This window comes from Salvelinus namaycush, chromosome 8, assembly GCF_016432855.1.
Source record: "Salvelinus namaycush isolate Seneca chromosome 8, SaNama_1.0, whole genome shotgun sequence".
Classification (NCBI taxonomy): Eukaryota; Metazoa; Chordata; class Actinopteri; order Salmoniformes; family Salmonidae; genus Salvelinus; species Salvelinus namaycush.
The window spans coordinates 6,835,050-6,854,119 of record NC_052314.1 but is presented as its reverse complement, the minus strand read 5'-3'; the positions used below and the strand labels follow the sequence as shown (position 1 = coordinate 6,854,119).

At 47.4% G+C, this 19,070-nt stretch overlaps 2 protein-coding genes across 2 annotated transcripts in view; one reads left to right on the top strand and one right to left on the bottom strand.

Annotated features, from left to right (window-relative positions):
* Window positions 1-1,260, top strand: part of LOC120051683 (hyphal wall protein 2-like) — a 16,390-nt gene extending 15,130 nt beyond the window's left edge. The window contains exons 6-7 of the mRNA XM_038998574.1: window positions 216-735; window positions 915-1,260. Coding sequence (XP_038854502.1) covers window positions 216-735; window positions 915-1,260 — 866 coding nt within the window. The remainder of the gene's footprint in view (window positions 1-215; window positions 736-914) is intronic.
* A 953-nt stretch (window positions 1,261-2,213) lies between these two features.
* The window catches only part of LOC120051682 (leucine-rich repeat extensin-like protein 2), a 129,344-nt gene continuing 112,487 nt past the window's right edge, over window positions 2,214-19,070 (bottom strand). The window contains exon 10 of the mRNA XM_038998573.1: window positions 2,214-2,938. Coding sequence (XP_038854501.1) covers window positions 2,214-2,938 — 725 coding nt within the window. The remainder of the gene's footprint in view (window positions 2,939-19,070) is intronic.

The following is a 19,070-nucleotide window of genomic DNA, read 5'->3' as shown; positions in this document are numbered from 1 at the left end:
CCCCCCCCCCCCCCACCCCCCCACCCCCCCCCCCCCCCCCCCCCCCCCCCCCCCCCCCCCCCCCCCCCCCCCCCCACCCCCCCCCCCCCCCCCCCCCCCCCCCCCCCCCCCCCCACACACACACACTCACATACACCATTAAGGTGAGGGACAGGCTCGAGCTCCAGCTGTCTTTCCAGTGTCATTAGTGATTCCCCCATGCTCCTCTCTGGGAGGTGACTCATCACAGCCAGCCTGTAAAGAGACTGCTAAGCAAAACATTATACACCCAACCTCAGCCACAGCCACAGCCAGGGGCCTATATCCCAACCTCAGCCCCAGCTTCCTCTATAATGCCACAGCCACAGCCAGGGGCCACTATCCCAACCTCAGCCACAGCTTCCTCTATAATGCCACAGCCACAGCCAGGGGCCACTATCCCAACCTCAGCCCCAGCTTCCACTATAATGTCATAGCCACAGCCAGGGGCCCCTATCCCAACCTCAGCCCCAGCTTCCTCTATAATGCCACAGCCACAGCCAGGGGCCACTATCCCAACCTCAGCCCCAGCTTCCACTATAATGTCATAGCCACAGCCAGGGGCCCCTATCCCAACCTCAGCCCCAGCTTCCACTATAATGCCACAGCCACAGCCAGGGGCCTCTATCCCAACCTCAGCCCCAGCTTCCACTATAATGTCATAGCCACAGCCAGGGGCCACTATCCCAACCTCAGCCCCAGAGCTTCCACTATAATGTCATAGCCACAGCCAGGGGCCACTATCCCAACCTCAGCCCCAGCTTCACTATAATGTCATAGCCACAGCCAGGGGCCACTATCCCAACCTCAGCCCCAGAGCTTCCACTATAATGTCATAGCCACAGCCAGGGGCCACTATCCCAACCTCAGCCACAGCTTCCACTATAATGCCATAGCCACAGCCAGGGGCCCCTATCCCAACCTCAGCCCCAGAGCTTCCACTATAATGCCATAGCCACAGCCAGGGGCCCCTATCCCAACCTCAGCCCCAGCTTCCTCTATAATGCCACAGCCACAGCCAGGGGCCACTATCCCAACCTCAGCCCCAGCTTCCTCTATAATGCCATAGCCACAGCCAGGGGCCCCTATCCCAACCTCAGCCCCAGCTTCCACTATAATGCCACAGCCACAGCCAGGGGCCCCTATCCCAACCTCAGCCCCAGCTTCCACTATAATGCCATAGCCACAGCCAGGGGCCCCTATCCCAACCTCAGCCCCAGAGCTTCCACTATAATGCCATAGCCACAGCCAGGGGCCACTATCCCAACCTCAGCCCCAGCTTCCACTATAATGCCATAGCCACAGCCAGGGGCCACTATCCCAACCTCAGCCCCAGCTTCCACTATAATGTCATAGCCACAGCCAGGGGCCCCTATCCCAACCTCAGCCCCAGAGCTTCCACTATAAGGTCATAGCCACAGCCAGGGGCCACTATCCCAACCTCAGCCACAGCTTCCACTATAATGCCACAGCCACAGCCAGGGGCCACTATCCCAACCTCAGCCACAGCTTCCACTATAATGTCATAGCCACAGCCAGGGGCCCCTATCCCAACCTCAGCCCCAGCTTCCACTATAATGCCATAGCCACAGCCAGGGGCCCCTATCCCAACCTCAGCCCCAGCTTCCACTATAATGCCATAGCCACAGCCAGGGGCCACTATCCCAACCTCAGCCACAGCTTCCACTATAATGTCACAGCCACAGCCAGGGGCCACTATCCCAACCTCAGCCACAGCTTCCACTATAATGCCATAGCCACAGCCAGGGGCCACTATCCCAACCTCAGCCACAGCTTCCACTATAATGCCACAGCCACAGCCAGGGGCCACTATCCCAACCTCAGCCACAGCTTCCACTATAATGCCATAGCCACAGCCAGCTCCTAAAGTCCTCAATACCGCTGGCCTTAACAGGCCCCTAACTAGGGTGAAGTGGTCATGACCCATACCCCAACCCCCCAGGCCCAACCCCCAAACCTCCAGACCCCAAACCCTCAGGTCCCCAACCCCCAGACCCCAAACCCCAAACCCCCAGATACTCAAACCCCCAGGCCCCAACCCCCAGACCCTCAAACCCCCAGACCCTAAAGCCCCAGGCCCCCAGACCACAAACCCCCAAACCCCCAGGCCCCAAACCCCCAAAATCCCCAGGCCCCCAAATCAAACACTAATAACACTCCACTTCAGTTTAGCATCACACTCCATTGGCTTCAGTGAGGAAGAATGGAGGAGGTGTGGGTACTCCATTGGCTTCAGTGAGGAAGAATGGAGGAGGGGTGGGTACTCCATTGGCTTCAGCGAGGAAGAATGGAGGAGGGGTGGGTACTCCATTGGCTTCAGTGAGGAAGAATGGAGGAGGGGTGGGTACTCCATTGGCCTCAGTGAGGAAGAATGGAGGAGGGGTGGGTACTCCATTGGCTTCAGTGAGGAAGAATGGAGGAGGGGTGGGTACTCCATTGGCCTCAGTGAGGAAGAATGGAGGAGGGTTGGGTACTCCATTGGCTTCAGTGAGGAAGAATGGAGGAGGGGTGGGTACTCCATTGGCCTCAATGAGGAAGAATGGAGGAGGGGTGGGTACTCCATTTTCAGTGAGGAAGAATGGAGGAGGGGTGGGTACTCCATTGGCCTCAGTGAGGAAGAATGGAGGAGGGGTGGGTACTCCATTGGCTTCAGTGAGGAAGAATGGAGGAGGGGTGGGTACTCCATTGGCCTCAGTGAGGAAGAATGGAGGAGGGGTGGGTACTCCATTGGCCTCAGTGAGGAAGAATGGAGGAGGGGTGGGTACTCCATTGGCCTCAGTGAGGAAGAATGCAGGAGGGGTGGGTACTCCATTGGCCTCAGTGAGGAAGAATGGAGGAGGGGTGGGTACTCCATTGGCCTCAGTGAGGAAGAATGGAGGAGGGGTGGGTACTCCATTGGCTTCAGTGAGGAAGAATGGAGGAGGGGTGGGAATCTAGGAGCTATTCAGAGGCTGATGAATGTTCTCAGAATGGGAGCGAAGCAATTGATTTGATTGAAAACGCCACAGGCCCCATGACCAAATTACATTTGAGTGTGTGACTATTACAGCCCGTGAAACGGAAACACAAGCGGCCGTGAAGACTGAAAGAGCTATTGTTTCTGAGAGGGCTTCTCGTTAGTCTTTGCAACCATGACGATAATGACATGCGGTGCGATCAGGGCTCTTTGTGTTATTTGGACACTGAGTAAATAAGAGATTACACACAAAACAGAGAGGCAGAGAGTGAGGCAACCCAGGTCTGCAGAGACCTGGTATAATACAGACTCACCACTGGGCACTATCTGGTTGAATCAATATTGCTTCCACGTCTTTTCAACAACAACAAAAAATATATATTTTCCCTTCTGGTGACGTTCAATCCAATGTGGAAATTCATCAAAATAAAGACATTTCATGAATTGATATATATATTTTAATATTAATTTTATAATTTTAATATTAATATTATATTAATGACATGGCTCAAATGTTTTTTAAATGTTTTATTTCACGTTAATTGACAACTCAATCGAATTTAAATGAAAAACTGACATCTGTGCCTAGTGGATCGTGTAGGCTGCTTTCTAAATGTAGTCAGTTACCACTAATTAGTTACTCCCCAACCCTGAATACAGGTTCCTCTCTCATACCAGGAACCTGGGATTACAGAACTGACAGCTATCTTGTGTAAGTGCGTGCGTGCGTGCGTGCGTGCGTGCGTGCGTGCGTGCGTGCGTGCGTGCGTGCGTGCGTGCGTGCGTGCGTGCGAGAGCGAGAGAGCGAGAGCGAGAGCGAGAGAGAGAGAGACAGTCAGTCAGTCAGTCAGTCAGTCAGTCAGTGTTTCCAGGGCTCTGCTCCTACCTCCACACAGAGCAGGTTAGAGGTCAGGTCATGTGAGTGTTTCTTGCCTGAAGGAGGCACAGAGAGCCAGGGAGGCAGAGCTTGCGTTACGATCAGCCTAAATGCAATGTTGTTCTCTGTAGAACAACAGAAGCCATGAGACCTGTGTACTGCGAGGGCCAGAGATGCCGATACCTGCCCTTTGTCTGTGGAAGGGTGGCTGTGTGGAAGGGTGGCTGTGTGGAAGGGTGGCTGTGTGTGTTTGTGTGTGTCTGTGTGCATATGAGCATATGTATCTGTGTTTGTGTGTGTGTGTGTGTGTTTGTGCCAGCATGTGTTTGCGTGTGTGTGTGTGAACGAGTGAGAGAGAAAATAAGACAGGGAGTATGAAAGTAACAGAGAAACGTGTGGTTATGAAAATATCCTTAATATCCTACTTTAGACCAGAACCTTATTGCCCCTGGTACCCTATTCCCTACATAGTGCACTACTTTAGACCAGAACCCTATGGTCCCTGGTACCCTATTCCCTACATAGTGCACTACTTTTGGGAATAGGATGCCATTTGGGATGTTGGCTAAAACACAGCGTTACCTGTCCATGTTTGGCCCCTCCAGGCACCCTGAGATCCACCATGTTTGGCCCCTCCAGGCACCCTGAGCTCCACCATGTTTGGCCCCTCCAGGCACCCTGAGATCCACCATGTTTGGCCCCTCCAGGCACCCTGAGATCCACCATGTTTGGCCCCTCCAGGCACCCTGAGATCCACCATGTTTGGCCCCTCCAGAGCCCCTGAGATCCACCATGTTTGGCCCCACCAGAGCCCCTGAGATCCACCATGTTTGGTGTGTGTGTGTGTGTGTGTGTGTGTGTGTGTGTGTGTGTGTGTGTGTGTGTGTGTGTGTGTGTGTGTGTGTGTGTGTGCGCGTTTGTGTGTGTTTGTTATGGCAGGAATCTGTCTGAGGGGATGTATTTCCTCTGTCAGTGAGATGTAGCAGCCAGCAATCCGCCTGTGATTCCCTGGGCTTCAGTATGACTGCAGGAGAGATCAAGAGAAAGGAGGAAGATAGAGAAATGAGGAAGAAGGAGAGAGGAGGAAGAGAGAGAGAGGAGGAAGATAGAGAGAGGAGGAAGATAGAGAATGAGGAAGAAGGAGAGAGGAGGAAGATAGAGAGAGGAGGAAGATAGAGAGAGGAGGAAGATAGAGAAATGAGGAAGAAGGAGAGAGAAGGAAGATAGAGAGAGAAGGAAGATAGAGAGAGGAGGAAGATAGAGAGAGGAGGAAGATAGAGAGCGGAGGAAGATAGAGAGAGGAGGAAGATAGAGAGAGGAGGAACATAGAGGAGGAAGATAGAGAGAGGAGGAAGATAGAGAGAAGAGGAAGATAGAGAGAGGAGGAAGATAGAGAGAGGAGGAAGATAGAGAGAGGAGGAAGATAGAGAGAGGAGGAAGATAGAGAGCGGAGGAAGATAGAGAGCGGAGGAAGATAGAGAGAGGAGGAAGATAGAGAGAGGAGGAAGATAGAGAGAGGAGGGTTGAAAACCCGTCTCTAAGGTTTCTCTGTAACAACATGTATAACAATATTCTTTTATCACATCACCTCGTTTTTAGCTCCATGCTCCAGTAGTCCACTGAGCTGCTGTGTTGTGCTATTAAACCACCCCCAGGAGCTATGTGCTTTTCTACTGACAGCCAGCTGAGTTAACTAAAGCCTCTGAGACAGTCGCTCGGCAATCTTTAATCAAAGGGCAAAACAGACCTCAATTACACCCAGCTCTTGACCTCTGAACCTTTGCCCTGATTGGCCCAGCTGTTGGCCATCGATTTCCCCAGCGCTCGTGAATCATCCGTTAAAACGAGGGGCTTTCTTCTGTCGTACGACTTTATGAATTGCTAATTGATTGGCTCTTCCAGATTGTCGTCTCCCCTCAAACATGCCTGAACGCCCACCAATCAATTGGAATCATCCGTCCGCTCTGACTATGTCTTTCTTTCCTTTTCAACCGAGGCTGTGGAGTAGCATGCCGGTGAGGAGACATTTAATGGTTCCATCTGTCTCTGTGTCTCTGTCTCTCTGTCTCTCTGTCTCTCTGTCGCTGTGTCTCTGTGTCTCTGTCTCTCTGTCTCTCTGTCTCTCTGTCGCTGTGTCTCTGTGTCTCTGTGTCTCTGTCTCTGTGTCTCTGTGTCTCTTTGTCTCTGTGTCTCTCTGTCTCTGTCTCTCTCTGTCTGTGTCTGTGTCTCTCTGTCTCTGTCTCTCTCTGTCTGTGTCTGTGTCGCTCTGTGTCTGTGTCTCTCTCTGTGTCTCTGTGTCTCTCTGTCTCTGTCTCTCTCTGTCTGTGTCTGTGTCGCTCTGTGTCTGTGTCTCTCTCTGTGTCTCTGTGTCTCTCTGTCTCTGTCTCTCTCTGTCTGTGTCTGTGTCGCTCTGTGTCTGTGTCTCTCTCTGTGTCTCTGTGTCTCTCTGTCTCTGTCTCTCTCTGTCTGTGTCTGTGTCTCTCTCTGTGTCTCTCTGTCTCTGTGTCTCTCTGTCTGTGTCTGTGTCTCTGTGTCTGTGTCTCTGTGTCTCTTTGTCTCTGTGTCTCTCTGTCTCTGTCTCTCTCTGTTTGTGTCTGTGTGTCTGTGTCTCTGTGTCTCTTTGTCTCTGTGTCTCTCTGTCTCTGTCTCTCTCTGTCTGTGTCTGTGTCTCTCTCTGTGTCTCTGTCTGTGTCTGTGTCTCTCTCTGTGTCTCTGAACAGATCCTCTAACAAACTACCTAATTTCCTCCACTGCAGTATGATTTATCAAGCTACCATGTCACTTATTTTGCCCTGCAGCCACAAGCCTACCAATAGAGGTCTTTATCAAGCTACCTAATATCCTCTACTGTAATAATTTATCAAGCTACCTAATCTCCTCTACTGTAGTAATTTATCAAGCTACCTAATCTCCTCTACTGTAGTAATTTATCAAGCTACCTAATCTCCTCTACTGTAGTAATTTATCAAGCTACCTAATATCCTCTACTGTAGTAATTTATCAAGCTACCTAATCTCCTCTACTGTAGTAATTTATCAAGCTACCTAATCTCCTCTACTGTAGTAATTTATCAAGCTACCTAATATCCTCTACTGTAGTAATTTATCAAGCTACCTAATATCCTCTACTGTAGTAATTTATCAAGCTACCTAATATCCTCTACTGTAGTAATTTATCAAGCTACCTAATCTCCTCTACTGTAGTAATTTATCAAGCTACCTAATATCCTCTACTGTAGTAATTTATCAAGCTACCTAATCTCCTCTACTGTAGTAATTTATCAAGCTACCTAATCTCCTCTACTGTAGTAATTTATCAAGCTACCTAATCTCCTCTACTGTAGTAATTTATCAAACTACCTAATCTCCTCTACTGTAGTAATTTATCAAGCTACCTAATCTCCTCTACTGTAGTAATTTATCAAGCTACCTAATCTCCTCTACTGTTGTAATTTATCAAGCTACCTAATATCCTCTACTCTGGTATGAATTGATCAAAGGAAAACAAACAGAGACAAGGGGACGTTAGAGGGATTTAAAAATATATATTTGGTGTCGGGGGCGGAGTAGAAGAGAAGAGAGATATTTGCCTTTGTTAAGGGAGAAATCCCAATAGTGTCTCATTCACTTTCCGACCCTCTCTGTGTAATTGGCTGGGGATGAGTGAGTGTGCCGCTGACCCATTAAACACCAGGGATGAGAACACCGCCACTCGTTCACTCTCCCCGCTGAGCCGAGCTGGTCGGCATGCTGACGCCGTAGGCAGAGTGACATTGATCTGTCCGTGCACCTCCATCCGTCTCTCTGACAGAGGGAGCCCGATTGTTCATAAAAATGGAAATTGAGCAGCATCTTGTCTCTTCTGACGCGCGGCCTGAAACGAGAGCAGTGCCGGGCTATCAGCAGTACCCTTACCTAACACAACCCCCCTTACCTAACACAACCCCCCTTACCTAACACAACCCTGGTTGCAAGATAAAGAGATACAAAACCCACCGTTACCCTTGACATATCATTTACTCATGTAGTTTAGTAATTAATTTAGCCCTCAACAACCACTCAAACTCAAACTAGCATATCACATTACCCTCCTCTCATCTTCATCAAAACAAACATTTTCATGTGATAGCGTGTTCAGGAGAGAGAGAGAGAGAGACAGAGAGAGAGACAGAGAGAGAGAGAGAGAGAGAGACAGAGAGAGAGACAGAGAGAGAGACAGAGAGAGAGACAGAGAGAGACAGAGAGACAGAGAGACAGAGAGACAGAGAGACAGAGAGACAGAGAGACAGAGAGAGAGAGAGAGACAGAGAGACAGAGAGACAGAGAGAGAGATTTGTGTAGAAAATGAGGGGAAGGTGGATGATTAATTTCTTCGCTGTCATGTTAAGTCTTGCCACCTATTTGAAATGAAATATAAATGCCAACCACGGTACAGTCCCGTCCAATGAGCTTCAAGGAGCAAACAACTAAGCCATTGTTACATAACGAACTGAAATAAGCAGGTTTTCACACAACACATTGGACGTTCCAACACATCAATAGGCAGCCATATCTGGATGTACAGAGCCTTCAGAAAGTATTCAGACCCCTTGACTTTTTGTTACGTTACAGCCTTAATCTAAAGTGGAGTAAATAAATACAAATGATCCGCAATCTAAACACAATACTCCATAAGCGAAAACAGGTTTTTAGACATTTTTGGCAATGGTATTAAAATAAAAAACAGAAATACCTTATTTACAAAAGTATTCAGACCCTTTTGCTTTGAGAAATTAACCTCAGGTGCATCTTGTTTCCATTGATCATCCTTGAGATGTTTCTACAACTTGATTGGAGCCCACCTGTTGTCAATTCAATCATCTGACCACTTCCGTATTGAGTGAGTCACTGGTACTTCCTGCTTTACTTTTTGCTTGTCGGCAGGAATCAGAAGGATAGAAATTAGGTAAAATGGATTTAAGTTTGCCTGCATTAAAGTCCCCGGCCACTAGGAGTGCTGCTTCTGGATGAGCATTTTCTTGTTTGCTTATGGCTTTATACATCTCATTGAGTGCAGTCTTAGTGTCAGCATTGGTTTGTGGTGGTAAATAGACGGCTACGAAAAATATAGATGAGAACTCTCTTGGTAGATAGTTTGGTTTACAGTTTATCATGAGGTATCAGGCGAGCAATACCTCGAGACTTCTTTAATATTAGACAGTTTCTCCTTCGCGTCGGATTCGTTAAAGAAAATATCTTCATCCAGTTGGAGGTGAGTAATCTCTGTTCTGTAGTCCAGAAACTTTTTTTGTTCATAAGAGACAGCAGCAAAATTATGTATAAAATGAGTAACAAACAATGCGAAAAACAAAAAAATAGGCCAGTTGGTTAGGAGTCCGTAAAATAGCAGTCATCCCCTCCGGCGCCATTATTCATAAGGTTAGGTTCCACAGTCGACAGTGCATGTCAGAGCAAGAACCAAGCTAATGAGGTCGAAGGAATTGTCCGTAGAGCTCCGAGAGGATTGTGTCGAGGGACAGATCTGGGAAACCCAAAAAATGTCTGCAGCATTGAAGGTCCCCAAGAACACAGTGATTATCAGTAAAGAACAAATTCTTATTTACAATAACGGTCATCCCCGGCCAAACCCTCCCATAACACGGACAACACTGAGCCAATTGTGCACCGCCCTATGGGACTCCCGATCACGGCCGGTTGTGATAGAGCCTGGGATCGAACCCGGGTTTGTAGTGACGCCTCTAGCAGTGCCTTGTGCCACTCAGGATCTTAAATGGAAGAACTTTGGAACCACCGAGACTCTTCCTACAGTTGGCCGCCCGGCCAAACTGAGCAATCGGGGGAGAACTGAGAACCCGATGGTCCCTCTGACAGAGCTCTAGAGTTCTTCTGTGGAGATGGGAGAACCTTCCAGAAGGACAACCATCTCTGCAGCACTCTACCAATCAGACCTTTATGGTAAAGTGGTTAGACGGTTAGCCACTCCATAGTTAAAGGCACATGACAGCCCGCTTGGAGTGTGCCAAAAGGCACCTAAAGACTCTGGGACCATCCCTACGGTGAAGCATGGTGGTGGCAGCATCATGCCGTGGGGATGTTTTTCAGCAGCAGGGACTGGGAGACTAGTCAGGATCGAGGAAAAGATGAACAGAGCAAAGTACAGAGAGATCCTTGATGAAAATCTGCTCCAGAGCGCTCAGGACCTCAGACTGGGGTGAAGGTTCACCTTTCAATAGGACAATGACCCTAAGCACACAGCCAAGCCAATGCAGGAGTGGCTTCAGGACAAGTCTCTGAATGTCCTTGAGTGGCTCAGCCAGAGCCCAGACTTGAACCCTGGAGAGACCTGAAAATATCTGTGCAGCGATGCTCCCCATCCAACCTGACAGAGCTTGAGAGGATCTGCAGAGAGGAATGGGAGAAACTCCCCAAATACATGTGTGCCAAGCATGTAGGGTCATACCCAAGAATACTTGAGGCCGTAATCGCTGCCAAAGGTGCTTCAACAAAGTACTGATTAAAACTTCTTATGGCTGCAAGCCCGACGTCGGTACACTTATGACAACAGCCAGCTCAAGTGCAGGGCGCGAAATTCAAAATATATATTTTTTAAATATTTAACTTTCACACATTAACAAGTCCAATACAGCAAATGAAAGGTACACATCTTGTGAATCCAGCCAACATGTCCGATTTTTAAAATGTTTTACAGCGAAAACACCACGTATATTTATGTTAGCTCACCACCAAATACAAAAAAGGACAGACATTTTTCACAGCACAGGTAGCATGCACAAAGCCAACCTAACTAACCAAGAACCAACCAAACTAACCAACAAACAACTTCATCAGATGACAGTCTTATAACATGTTATTCAATAAATCTATGTTTTGTTCGAAAAATGTGCATATTTCAGGTATAAATCATAGTTTACATTGCAGCTACAATCAGAAATTGCACCGAAAGCAGACAGAATAATTACAGACACCAACGCCAAATAACTAAATACTCATCATAAAACATTTCTGAAAAATACATAGTGTACAGCAATTGAAAGACAGGCATCTTGTGATTCCAGCCAATATTTCCGATTTATCAAGTGTTTTACAGCGAAAACACAATATAGCGTTATATTAGCTTACCACAATAGCCAAAAACACAAGCAATTTCCCAGTAGCAAAAGTAAGCGATCGTAACAAACAAGCAAAAGATATATAATTTTTGACTAACCCTGATTTTCTTCCTCAGATGACAGTCCTATAACATCAGGTTATACATACACTTATGTTTTGTTCGAAAATGTGCATATTTAGAGCTGAAATCAATGGTTACACATTGTGCTAACTTAGCTACTTTTTCCCACTACGTCCGGATTTTTCCTGACACTTTTTCTGACACACATATTCTGACCAAATAGCTATTCATAAACATAACTAAAAAATACATGTTGTATAGGAAATGATAGATCCATTAGTTCTTAATGAAATCGCAGTGTTAGAATTCTAAAAATAACTTCATTACGATATGCAGCTTCGGTATAGCTAGAGTACCCAAACGTTGGGCGCCCACGACTAGTTCACATGTACGACAGATATATGAAATAGCATCATAAAATGTTTCTTACTTTTGCTGATCTTCCATCAGAATGTTGGACAAGGTGTCCTTTGTCCAGAACAATTGTTGTTTGGATTTAGAACGGCAACTTTCCCTCTTGATTTAGCACGCGCACTAGCCAAGTGGCACGGATCTCTCCATCGTCAACAAAGTCAGAGAACGGAACACGGCAAAACTCCCGAAAAAATTTCAATAATCTGATTAAACTATATTGAAAAAACATACTTTACGATGATATGGTCACATGTATCAAATAAAATCAAAGCCGGAGATATTGGTCGTCCATAACGGCAGCTAAACAGAAGGCAATCCCACTGTCCACCTCGCGCTCCCAAGAGTACCAGAAATGAGGGACACGTCATACAAAGAGCTTGTATTCAACTTCAGACCAAGATAAACACTAAATTTCTTCTCTCACAGCCTCTTGACATCCAGGGGAAGGTCTATGAAGTGCACGTAGACTCTTACGTATCATGCCCATGTATAGGCAGGAAGTAGAACAGAGCATCGATTTCAGACTTTCCACTTCCTGGTCAGGAAGTTTGTGCCAAATGAGTTCTGTTTGACTCACAGATATAATTCAAACGGTTTTAGAAACTAGAGAGTGTTTTCTATCCAATAGTAATAATAATATGCATATTGTACGAGCAAGAATTGAGTACGAGGCCGTTTGAAATGGGCACCTTTAATCAGAGCTACTCAATACTGCCCCTGCAGCCATAAAAAGTTAAAGGGTCTGAATACTTATATAAATGTGATATTTCAGTATTTCAATATAAATTAGCAAACATTTCTTAAAACCTGTTTTTGCTTTGTCATTATGGGGTATTGTGTGTAGATTGATGAGGGGAAAAAACTATTTTAATCAATTTTAGAATAAGGCTGTAACCTAACAAAATGTGAAAAAATTCAAGGGGTCTGAATACTTTCCGAAGGCACTGTATCTGGACTTGAGATTTTCTGTGTAGGGGATTGTCCTCATACAGGGCACCATATGGTGTACGAGATTGTCCCATGTCTTAAACCTGTCTTTCTAAGCCTGTGTTTTTCAGTCTGTGCTTCTGAAAGGCTCTACATGGTCAATCTGATGTCTTGCGCTTCACGGAGCAGCGCAGAGCTGTTGATCAGAGCTGTCGTCAAGGAAGTTGTCGAGGAAGTGAGTTTACGTTTACGCAGGATGTACAGCTCCCACCTACCGTCAACCAATCATCTCATTGTGAAGCTATACGGAACCCTTCGCGTAGTTAAAAAACTTTGGCGGACGGCTATGCGGTACAGAGTTCGATTTGGCCTCCGGAGGCTCCGCAATTGAGTCACACCATCCATGCAGGGCCTCTGACCACATCAAGCATAAATTGTCTTTCAGTTTGTTCTCTGCAGCCTGTGCTCTCCGTAATGAACTGCTGCTCCACCATCAGAGGTGAGAATGTTAGAGGTAAGCAGTTTGTTCTCTGCAGCCGGTGCTCTCCGTAATGAACTGCTGCTCCACCATCAGAGGTGAGAATGTTAGAGGTAAGCAGTTTGTTCTCTGCAGCCTGTGCTCTCCGTAATGAACTGCTGCTCCACCATCAGAGGTGAGAATGTTAGAGGTAAGCAGTTTGTTCTCTGCAGCCTGTGCTCTCCGTAATGAACTGCTGCTCCACCATCAGAGGTGAGAATGTTAGAGGTAAGCAGTTTGTTCTCTGCAGCCTGTGCTCTCCGTAATGAACTGCTGCTCCACCATCAGAGGTGAGAATGTTAGAGGTAAGCAGTTTGTTCTCTGCAGCCTGTGCTCTCCGTAATGAACTGCTGCTCCACCATCAGAGGTGAGAATGTTAGAGGTAAGCAGTTTGACTCCCACAAGCCATCCTTTCTGAACTCCGCTCGATACTTAATTAATTATCCCCACCCGACCGTCTATCTCTCATTGCCTGGCAACAAAAGGAGACTACCAATGAGCCATCAGATCCCATTAATTACCCCACCTTCCACACACACACACACAATGTTCCGGGCAGGGACATGCTTCTGTAAAGAGCTGTATCATTATGAAGACATTTCTCTATCCTGCATTATGTGTGAACAGGCACTCTTCTACCTACTTAAAGATGGACTTAAGCAAAGCCAGCAGGTTACTAAGTGTTGGAGCTCCTGGATGTCATTTTGTTATTTATTTAACCAGGCAAGTCAGTTAAGAACAAATTCTTATTTACGATGATGGCCTACACCAGGCCAAACACTGGGCCAATTGTGCACCGCCCTATGGGACTCCCAATCACAGCCGATTGTGATACAGGCAGTGGCTCGGGTGATTGTTGTCCTTGATGATCTTTTTGTCCTTCCTGTGACATCGGGTGGTGTAGGTGTCCTGGAGGGCAGGTAGTTTGCCCCCGGTGATGTGTTGTGCAGACCTCACTACCCTCTGGAGAGCCTTATGGTTATGGGCGGAGCAGTTGCCGTACCAGGCGGTGATATAGCCTGACAGGATGCTCTCGATTGTGCATCTGTAAAAGTTTGTGAGTGTTTTTGGTGACAAGCCGAATTTCTTCAGCCTCCTGAGGTTGAAGAGGCGCTGCTGCGCCTTCTTCACCACGCTGTGAAGAATGTTGTGTACGCCAAGGAACTTAAAACTTTCTACCCTCTCCAATACTGTCCCGTCAATGTGGATAGGGGGGTGCTCCCTCTGCTGTTTCCTGAAGTCCACGATCATCTCATTTGTTTTGTTTTGTTGAGTGTGAGTGTGAGGTTATTTTCCTGACACCACACTCCGAGGGCCCTCACCTCCTCCCTGTAGGCCGTCTCGTCTTTGTTGGTAATCAAGCCTACCACTGTAGTGTCGTCTGCAAACTTGATGATTGAGTTGGAGGCGTGCATGGCCACGCAGTCGTGGGTGAACAGGGAGTACAGGAGAGGGCTGAGAATGCACCCTTGTGGGGCCCCAGTGTTGAGGATCAGCGTGGTGGAGATGTTGTTACCTACCCTCACCACCTGGGGGCGGCCCGTCAGAAAGTCCAGGACCCAGTTGCACAGGGCGGGGTTGAGACCCAGGGTCTCGAGCTTGATGACGAGTTTGGAGGGTACTATGGTGTTAAATGCTGAGCTGTAGTTGATGAACAGCATTCTCACATAGTTATTCCTCTTGTCCAGATGGGTTAGGGCAGTATGCAGTGTGGTTGTGATTGCGTTGTCTGTGGACCTATTGGTGCGGTAAGCAAATTGGAGTGGGTCTAGGGTGTCAGGTAGGGTGGAGGTGATATGGTCCTTGACTAGTCTCTCAAAGCACTTCATGATGACGGAAGTGAGTGCTACGGGGCGGTAGTCATTTAGCTCAGTTACCTTAGCTTTCTTGGGAACAGGAACAATGGTGGCCCTCTTGAAGCATGTGGGGACAGCAGACTGGGATAAGGATTGATTGAATATGTCCGTAAACACACCAGCCAGCTGGTCTGCGCATGCTCTGAGGACGCGGCTGGGGATGCCGTCTGGGCCTGCAGCCCTGCGAGGGTTGACACGTTTAAATGTTTTGCTCACGTCGGCTGCAGTGAAGAAGAACCCGCAGGTTTTGGTAGCGGGCCGTGTCAGTGGCACTGTATTGTCCTCAAAGCAAGCAAAGAAGTTGTTTAGTCTGTCTGGGAGCAAGACATCCTGGTCCGCGACGGGGCTGGTTTCCTTTTATAGTCCGTGATTGACTGTAGACCCTGCCACATACCTCTCGTGTCTGAGCCATTGAATTGTGACTCTATTTTGTCTCTATACTGATGCTTAGCTTGTTTGATTGCCTTGCTGAGGGAAGAGCTACACTGTTTGTATTCGGTCATGTTTCCGGTCACCTTGCCCTGATTTAAAAGCAGTGGTTTGCGCGTTCAGTTTTGCGCGAATGCTGCCATCATTCCACGGTTTCAGCTTTGGGAATGTTTTAATAGATGCTGTGGGTACGACATCGCCGATGCACTTGCTAGTAAACCCGCACACCGAATCAGCGTATTCATCAATGTTGTTGTTCGCCGCAATGCGGATCATATCCAAGTCCACGTGATCGAAGCAATCTTGAAGTGTGGAATCCGATTGGTCGGACCAGTGTTGAACAGACCTGAGCGCGGGAGCTTCCTCTTTTAGTTTCTGTCTATAGGCTGGAAGCAAGAAAATGGAGCCGTGGTCAGCTTTTCCGAAAGGAGGGCGGGGGAGGGCCTTGTTTTTAGATTAGCCTTGCTAAAATCCCCAGCTACAATAAATGCAGCCTCAGGATATGTGGTTTCCAGTTTACATAGAGTCAAATAAAGTTTGTTCAGGGCCATCGATGTGTCTGCTTGGGGGGGAATATATGCGGCTGTGATTATGATCGAAGAGAATTCTCTTGGTAGATAATGCAGTCGACATTTGATTGTGAGGAATTCTAAGTCAGGTGAACAGAAGGACTTGAGTTCCTGTATGATGTTATGATCACACCACATCTCGTTAATCATAAGGCATACACCCCCGCCCTTCTTCTTACCAGAAAGATGCTTGTTTCTGTCGGCGTGATGCGTGAAGAAACCAGGTGGCTGTACCGACTCCGATAGCGTGTCTCGAGTGAGCCATGTTTCCATGAAGCAAAGAACGTTACAATCTCTGATGTCTCTCTGGAAGGCAACCCTTGCACGGATTTCGTCTACCTTGTTGTCAAGAGACTGGACATTGGCGAGTAGTATGCTCGGGAGCGGTGAGCGATGTGCAAGTCTCCGGAGCCTGACCAGAAGATCGCTCCGTCTGCCCCTTCTACGGCGTCGTTGTTTTGGGTCGCCTACTGGGATCCGATCCATTGTCCTGGGTGGTGGTCCAAACAGAGGATCCGCTTCGGGAAAGTCGTATTCTTGGTCGTAATGTTGGTGAGTTGACGTTGCTCTTATATCCAATAGTTCCTCCCGACTGTATGTAATAAAACCTAAGATTTCCTGGGGTAACAATGTCATAAATAACAAGTAAAAAACTAAATACTGCATAGTTTCCTAGGACCGCGAAGCGAAGCGGCCATCTCTGTCGGCGCCGAAAGTAGCACTGGTTAAAAGTAGTGGACCTACACCGGGTGGAGGGGGAAATGTAGGATGTTTACACCGTTTATTCATCTGTTTCTTTTCTGTGTAGATTGAAGTTGTTAGGACCAGCCGTGGTTCCACTGTGAGAAGCACTGTCCTGGTTGTAGCCCACATGGTGAACTCTGTTAATGAGAAACACTGTCCTGGTTGTAGCCCACACAGTGAACTCTGTTAATGAGAAACACTGTCCTGGTTGTAGCCCACATGGTGAACTCTGTTAATGACAAACACTGTCCTGGTTGTAGCCCACACAGTGAACTCTGTTAATGACAAGCACTGTCCTGGTTGTAGCCCACACAGTGAACTCTGTTAATGACAAACACTGTCCTGGTTGTAGCCCACACAGTGAACTCTGTTAATGAGAAACACTGTCCTGGTTGTAGCCCACACAGTGAACTATGTTAATGAGAAACACTGTCCTGGTTGTAGCCCACACAGTGAACTCTGTTAATGACAAACACTGTCCTGGTTGTAACCCACACAGTGAACTCTGTTAATGACAAGCACTGTCCTGGTTGTAGCCCACACAGTGAACTCTGTTAATGACAAGCACTGTCCTGGTTGTAGCCCACATGGTGAACTCTGTTAATGACAAACACTGTCCTGGTTGTAGCCCACACAGTGAACTCTGTTAATGACAAACACTGTCCTGGTTGTAGCCCACACAGTGAACTCTGTTAATGACAAACACTGTCCTGGTTGTAGCCCACACAGTGAACTCTGTTAATGACAAGCACTGTCCTGGTTGTAGCCCACATGGTGAACTCTGTTAATGACAAACACTGTCCTGGTTGTAGCCCACACAGTGAACTATGTTAATGAGAAACACTGTCCTGGTTGTAGCCCACATGGTGAACTCTGTTAATGACAAACACTGTCCTGGTTGTAGCCCACATGGTGAACTCTGTTAATGAGAAACACTGTCCTGGTTGTAGCCCACATGGTGAACTCTGTTAATGAGAAACACTGTCCTGGTTGTAACCCACACAGTGAACTCTGTTAATGTCAAACACTGTCCTGGTTGTAGCCCACACAGTGAACTCTGTTAATGTCAAACACTGTCCTGGTTGTAGCCCACACAGTGAACTCTGTTAATGAGAAACACTGTCCTGGTTGTAGCCCACATGGTGAACTCTGTTAATGAGAAACACTGTCCTGGTTGTAGCCCACACAGTGAACTCTGTTAATGACAAACACTGTCCTGGTTGTAGCCCACACATTGAACTCTGTTAATGAGAAACACTGTCCTGGTTGTAGCCCACATGGTGAACTCTGTTAATGACAAAAACTGTCCTGGTTGTAGCCCACACAGTGAACTCTGTTAATGACAAACACTGTCCTGGTTGTGTGGGGTTCATGGTGGGGTAGCATATTAAGCAGGTTGTGTGTGTGCGTGGTGGTGTATTTGTGCATGTGTGTGTGTCCGTGGCTGAAATGCAAAAAAATATACAGTACCAGTCAAAAGTTTGGACACACCTACTCATTCAAGGGTCTTTATTTATTTATTTATTTATGACAGAATGCCAAACGTTTGCAAAGCTGTCATCAAGGCAAAGGGTGGCTACTTCGAAGAATCTCAAATCTAAAATACATTTTGTTTTGTTTAACACTTTTTTGGTTTCTACATGATTCAATATGTGTTATTTCATAGTTTTGATGTCTTCACTAGTATTCTACAATGTAGAAAATAGTCCAAATAAAGAGAAACCCTGGATTGAGTAGGTGTGTCCAAACTATTGACTGGTACTGTATGTTGTTTATAGGTTTACAGTGGATTGAGGTGCGTTGTTTGTGAAAATGTTTGTGAGTGAAAATGTTGTTGAACAAACTCACAATCCTTTTGCAGTTCGTTGCCTTACAATTGTATGTTGAATCAACATCTTTCTTTACAGCGTGTATATACAGCTAGGTATGGGGCGAGGGTCCAATGGGTCGAGGGTCCAGGGGGGCGAGGGTTCAGGGGTCAAGTGTCCAAGAGGTCGAGTGTCCAAGAGGTCGAGTGTCCAAGGGGTCGAGGGTCCAAGAGGTCGAGGGTCCAGGGTTCAGGGGAGCGAGGGTCCAAAGGGGCGAAGGTTCAGGGGTCGAGGGTCCAGGGGGCCCCTCCTGCAGATGATGTACAAAAGAGGCAGAGAGAAAACGAGGGAGAGAAGATGCATGCTGGTTAATTGAGTTTTTGTGTTTCACACGCACTCGCCCCATTCTCTCTCTCGCCCCATTCTCTCTCTCTCTCTATCTCTCTCTCTCTATCTCTCTCTCTCTCTACCTCTCTCTCTACCTCTCTCTCTATACCTCTCTATCTCTATCTCTCTCCAGTGTTTTTGTGTTTCACATGCACTGTTTTGTGTTTCACATGCACTGTTTTGTGTTTCACATGCACTCGCCCCCTTCTCTCCCTTTCTCCCTCTCTCCCCCCCTCCCTCCCTCCCCAGTGAATTCTGTATTTGCCATCAGCAGGGAGGTTATAGACGACAGGATTGATTGTTTGGGGCGGCAGGTAGCCTAGCTGTTAATAGCGTTGACCCAGTAACCGAAAGGT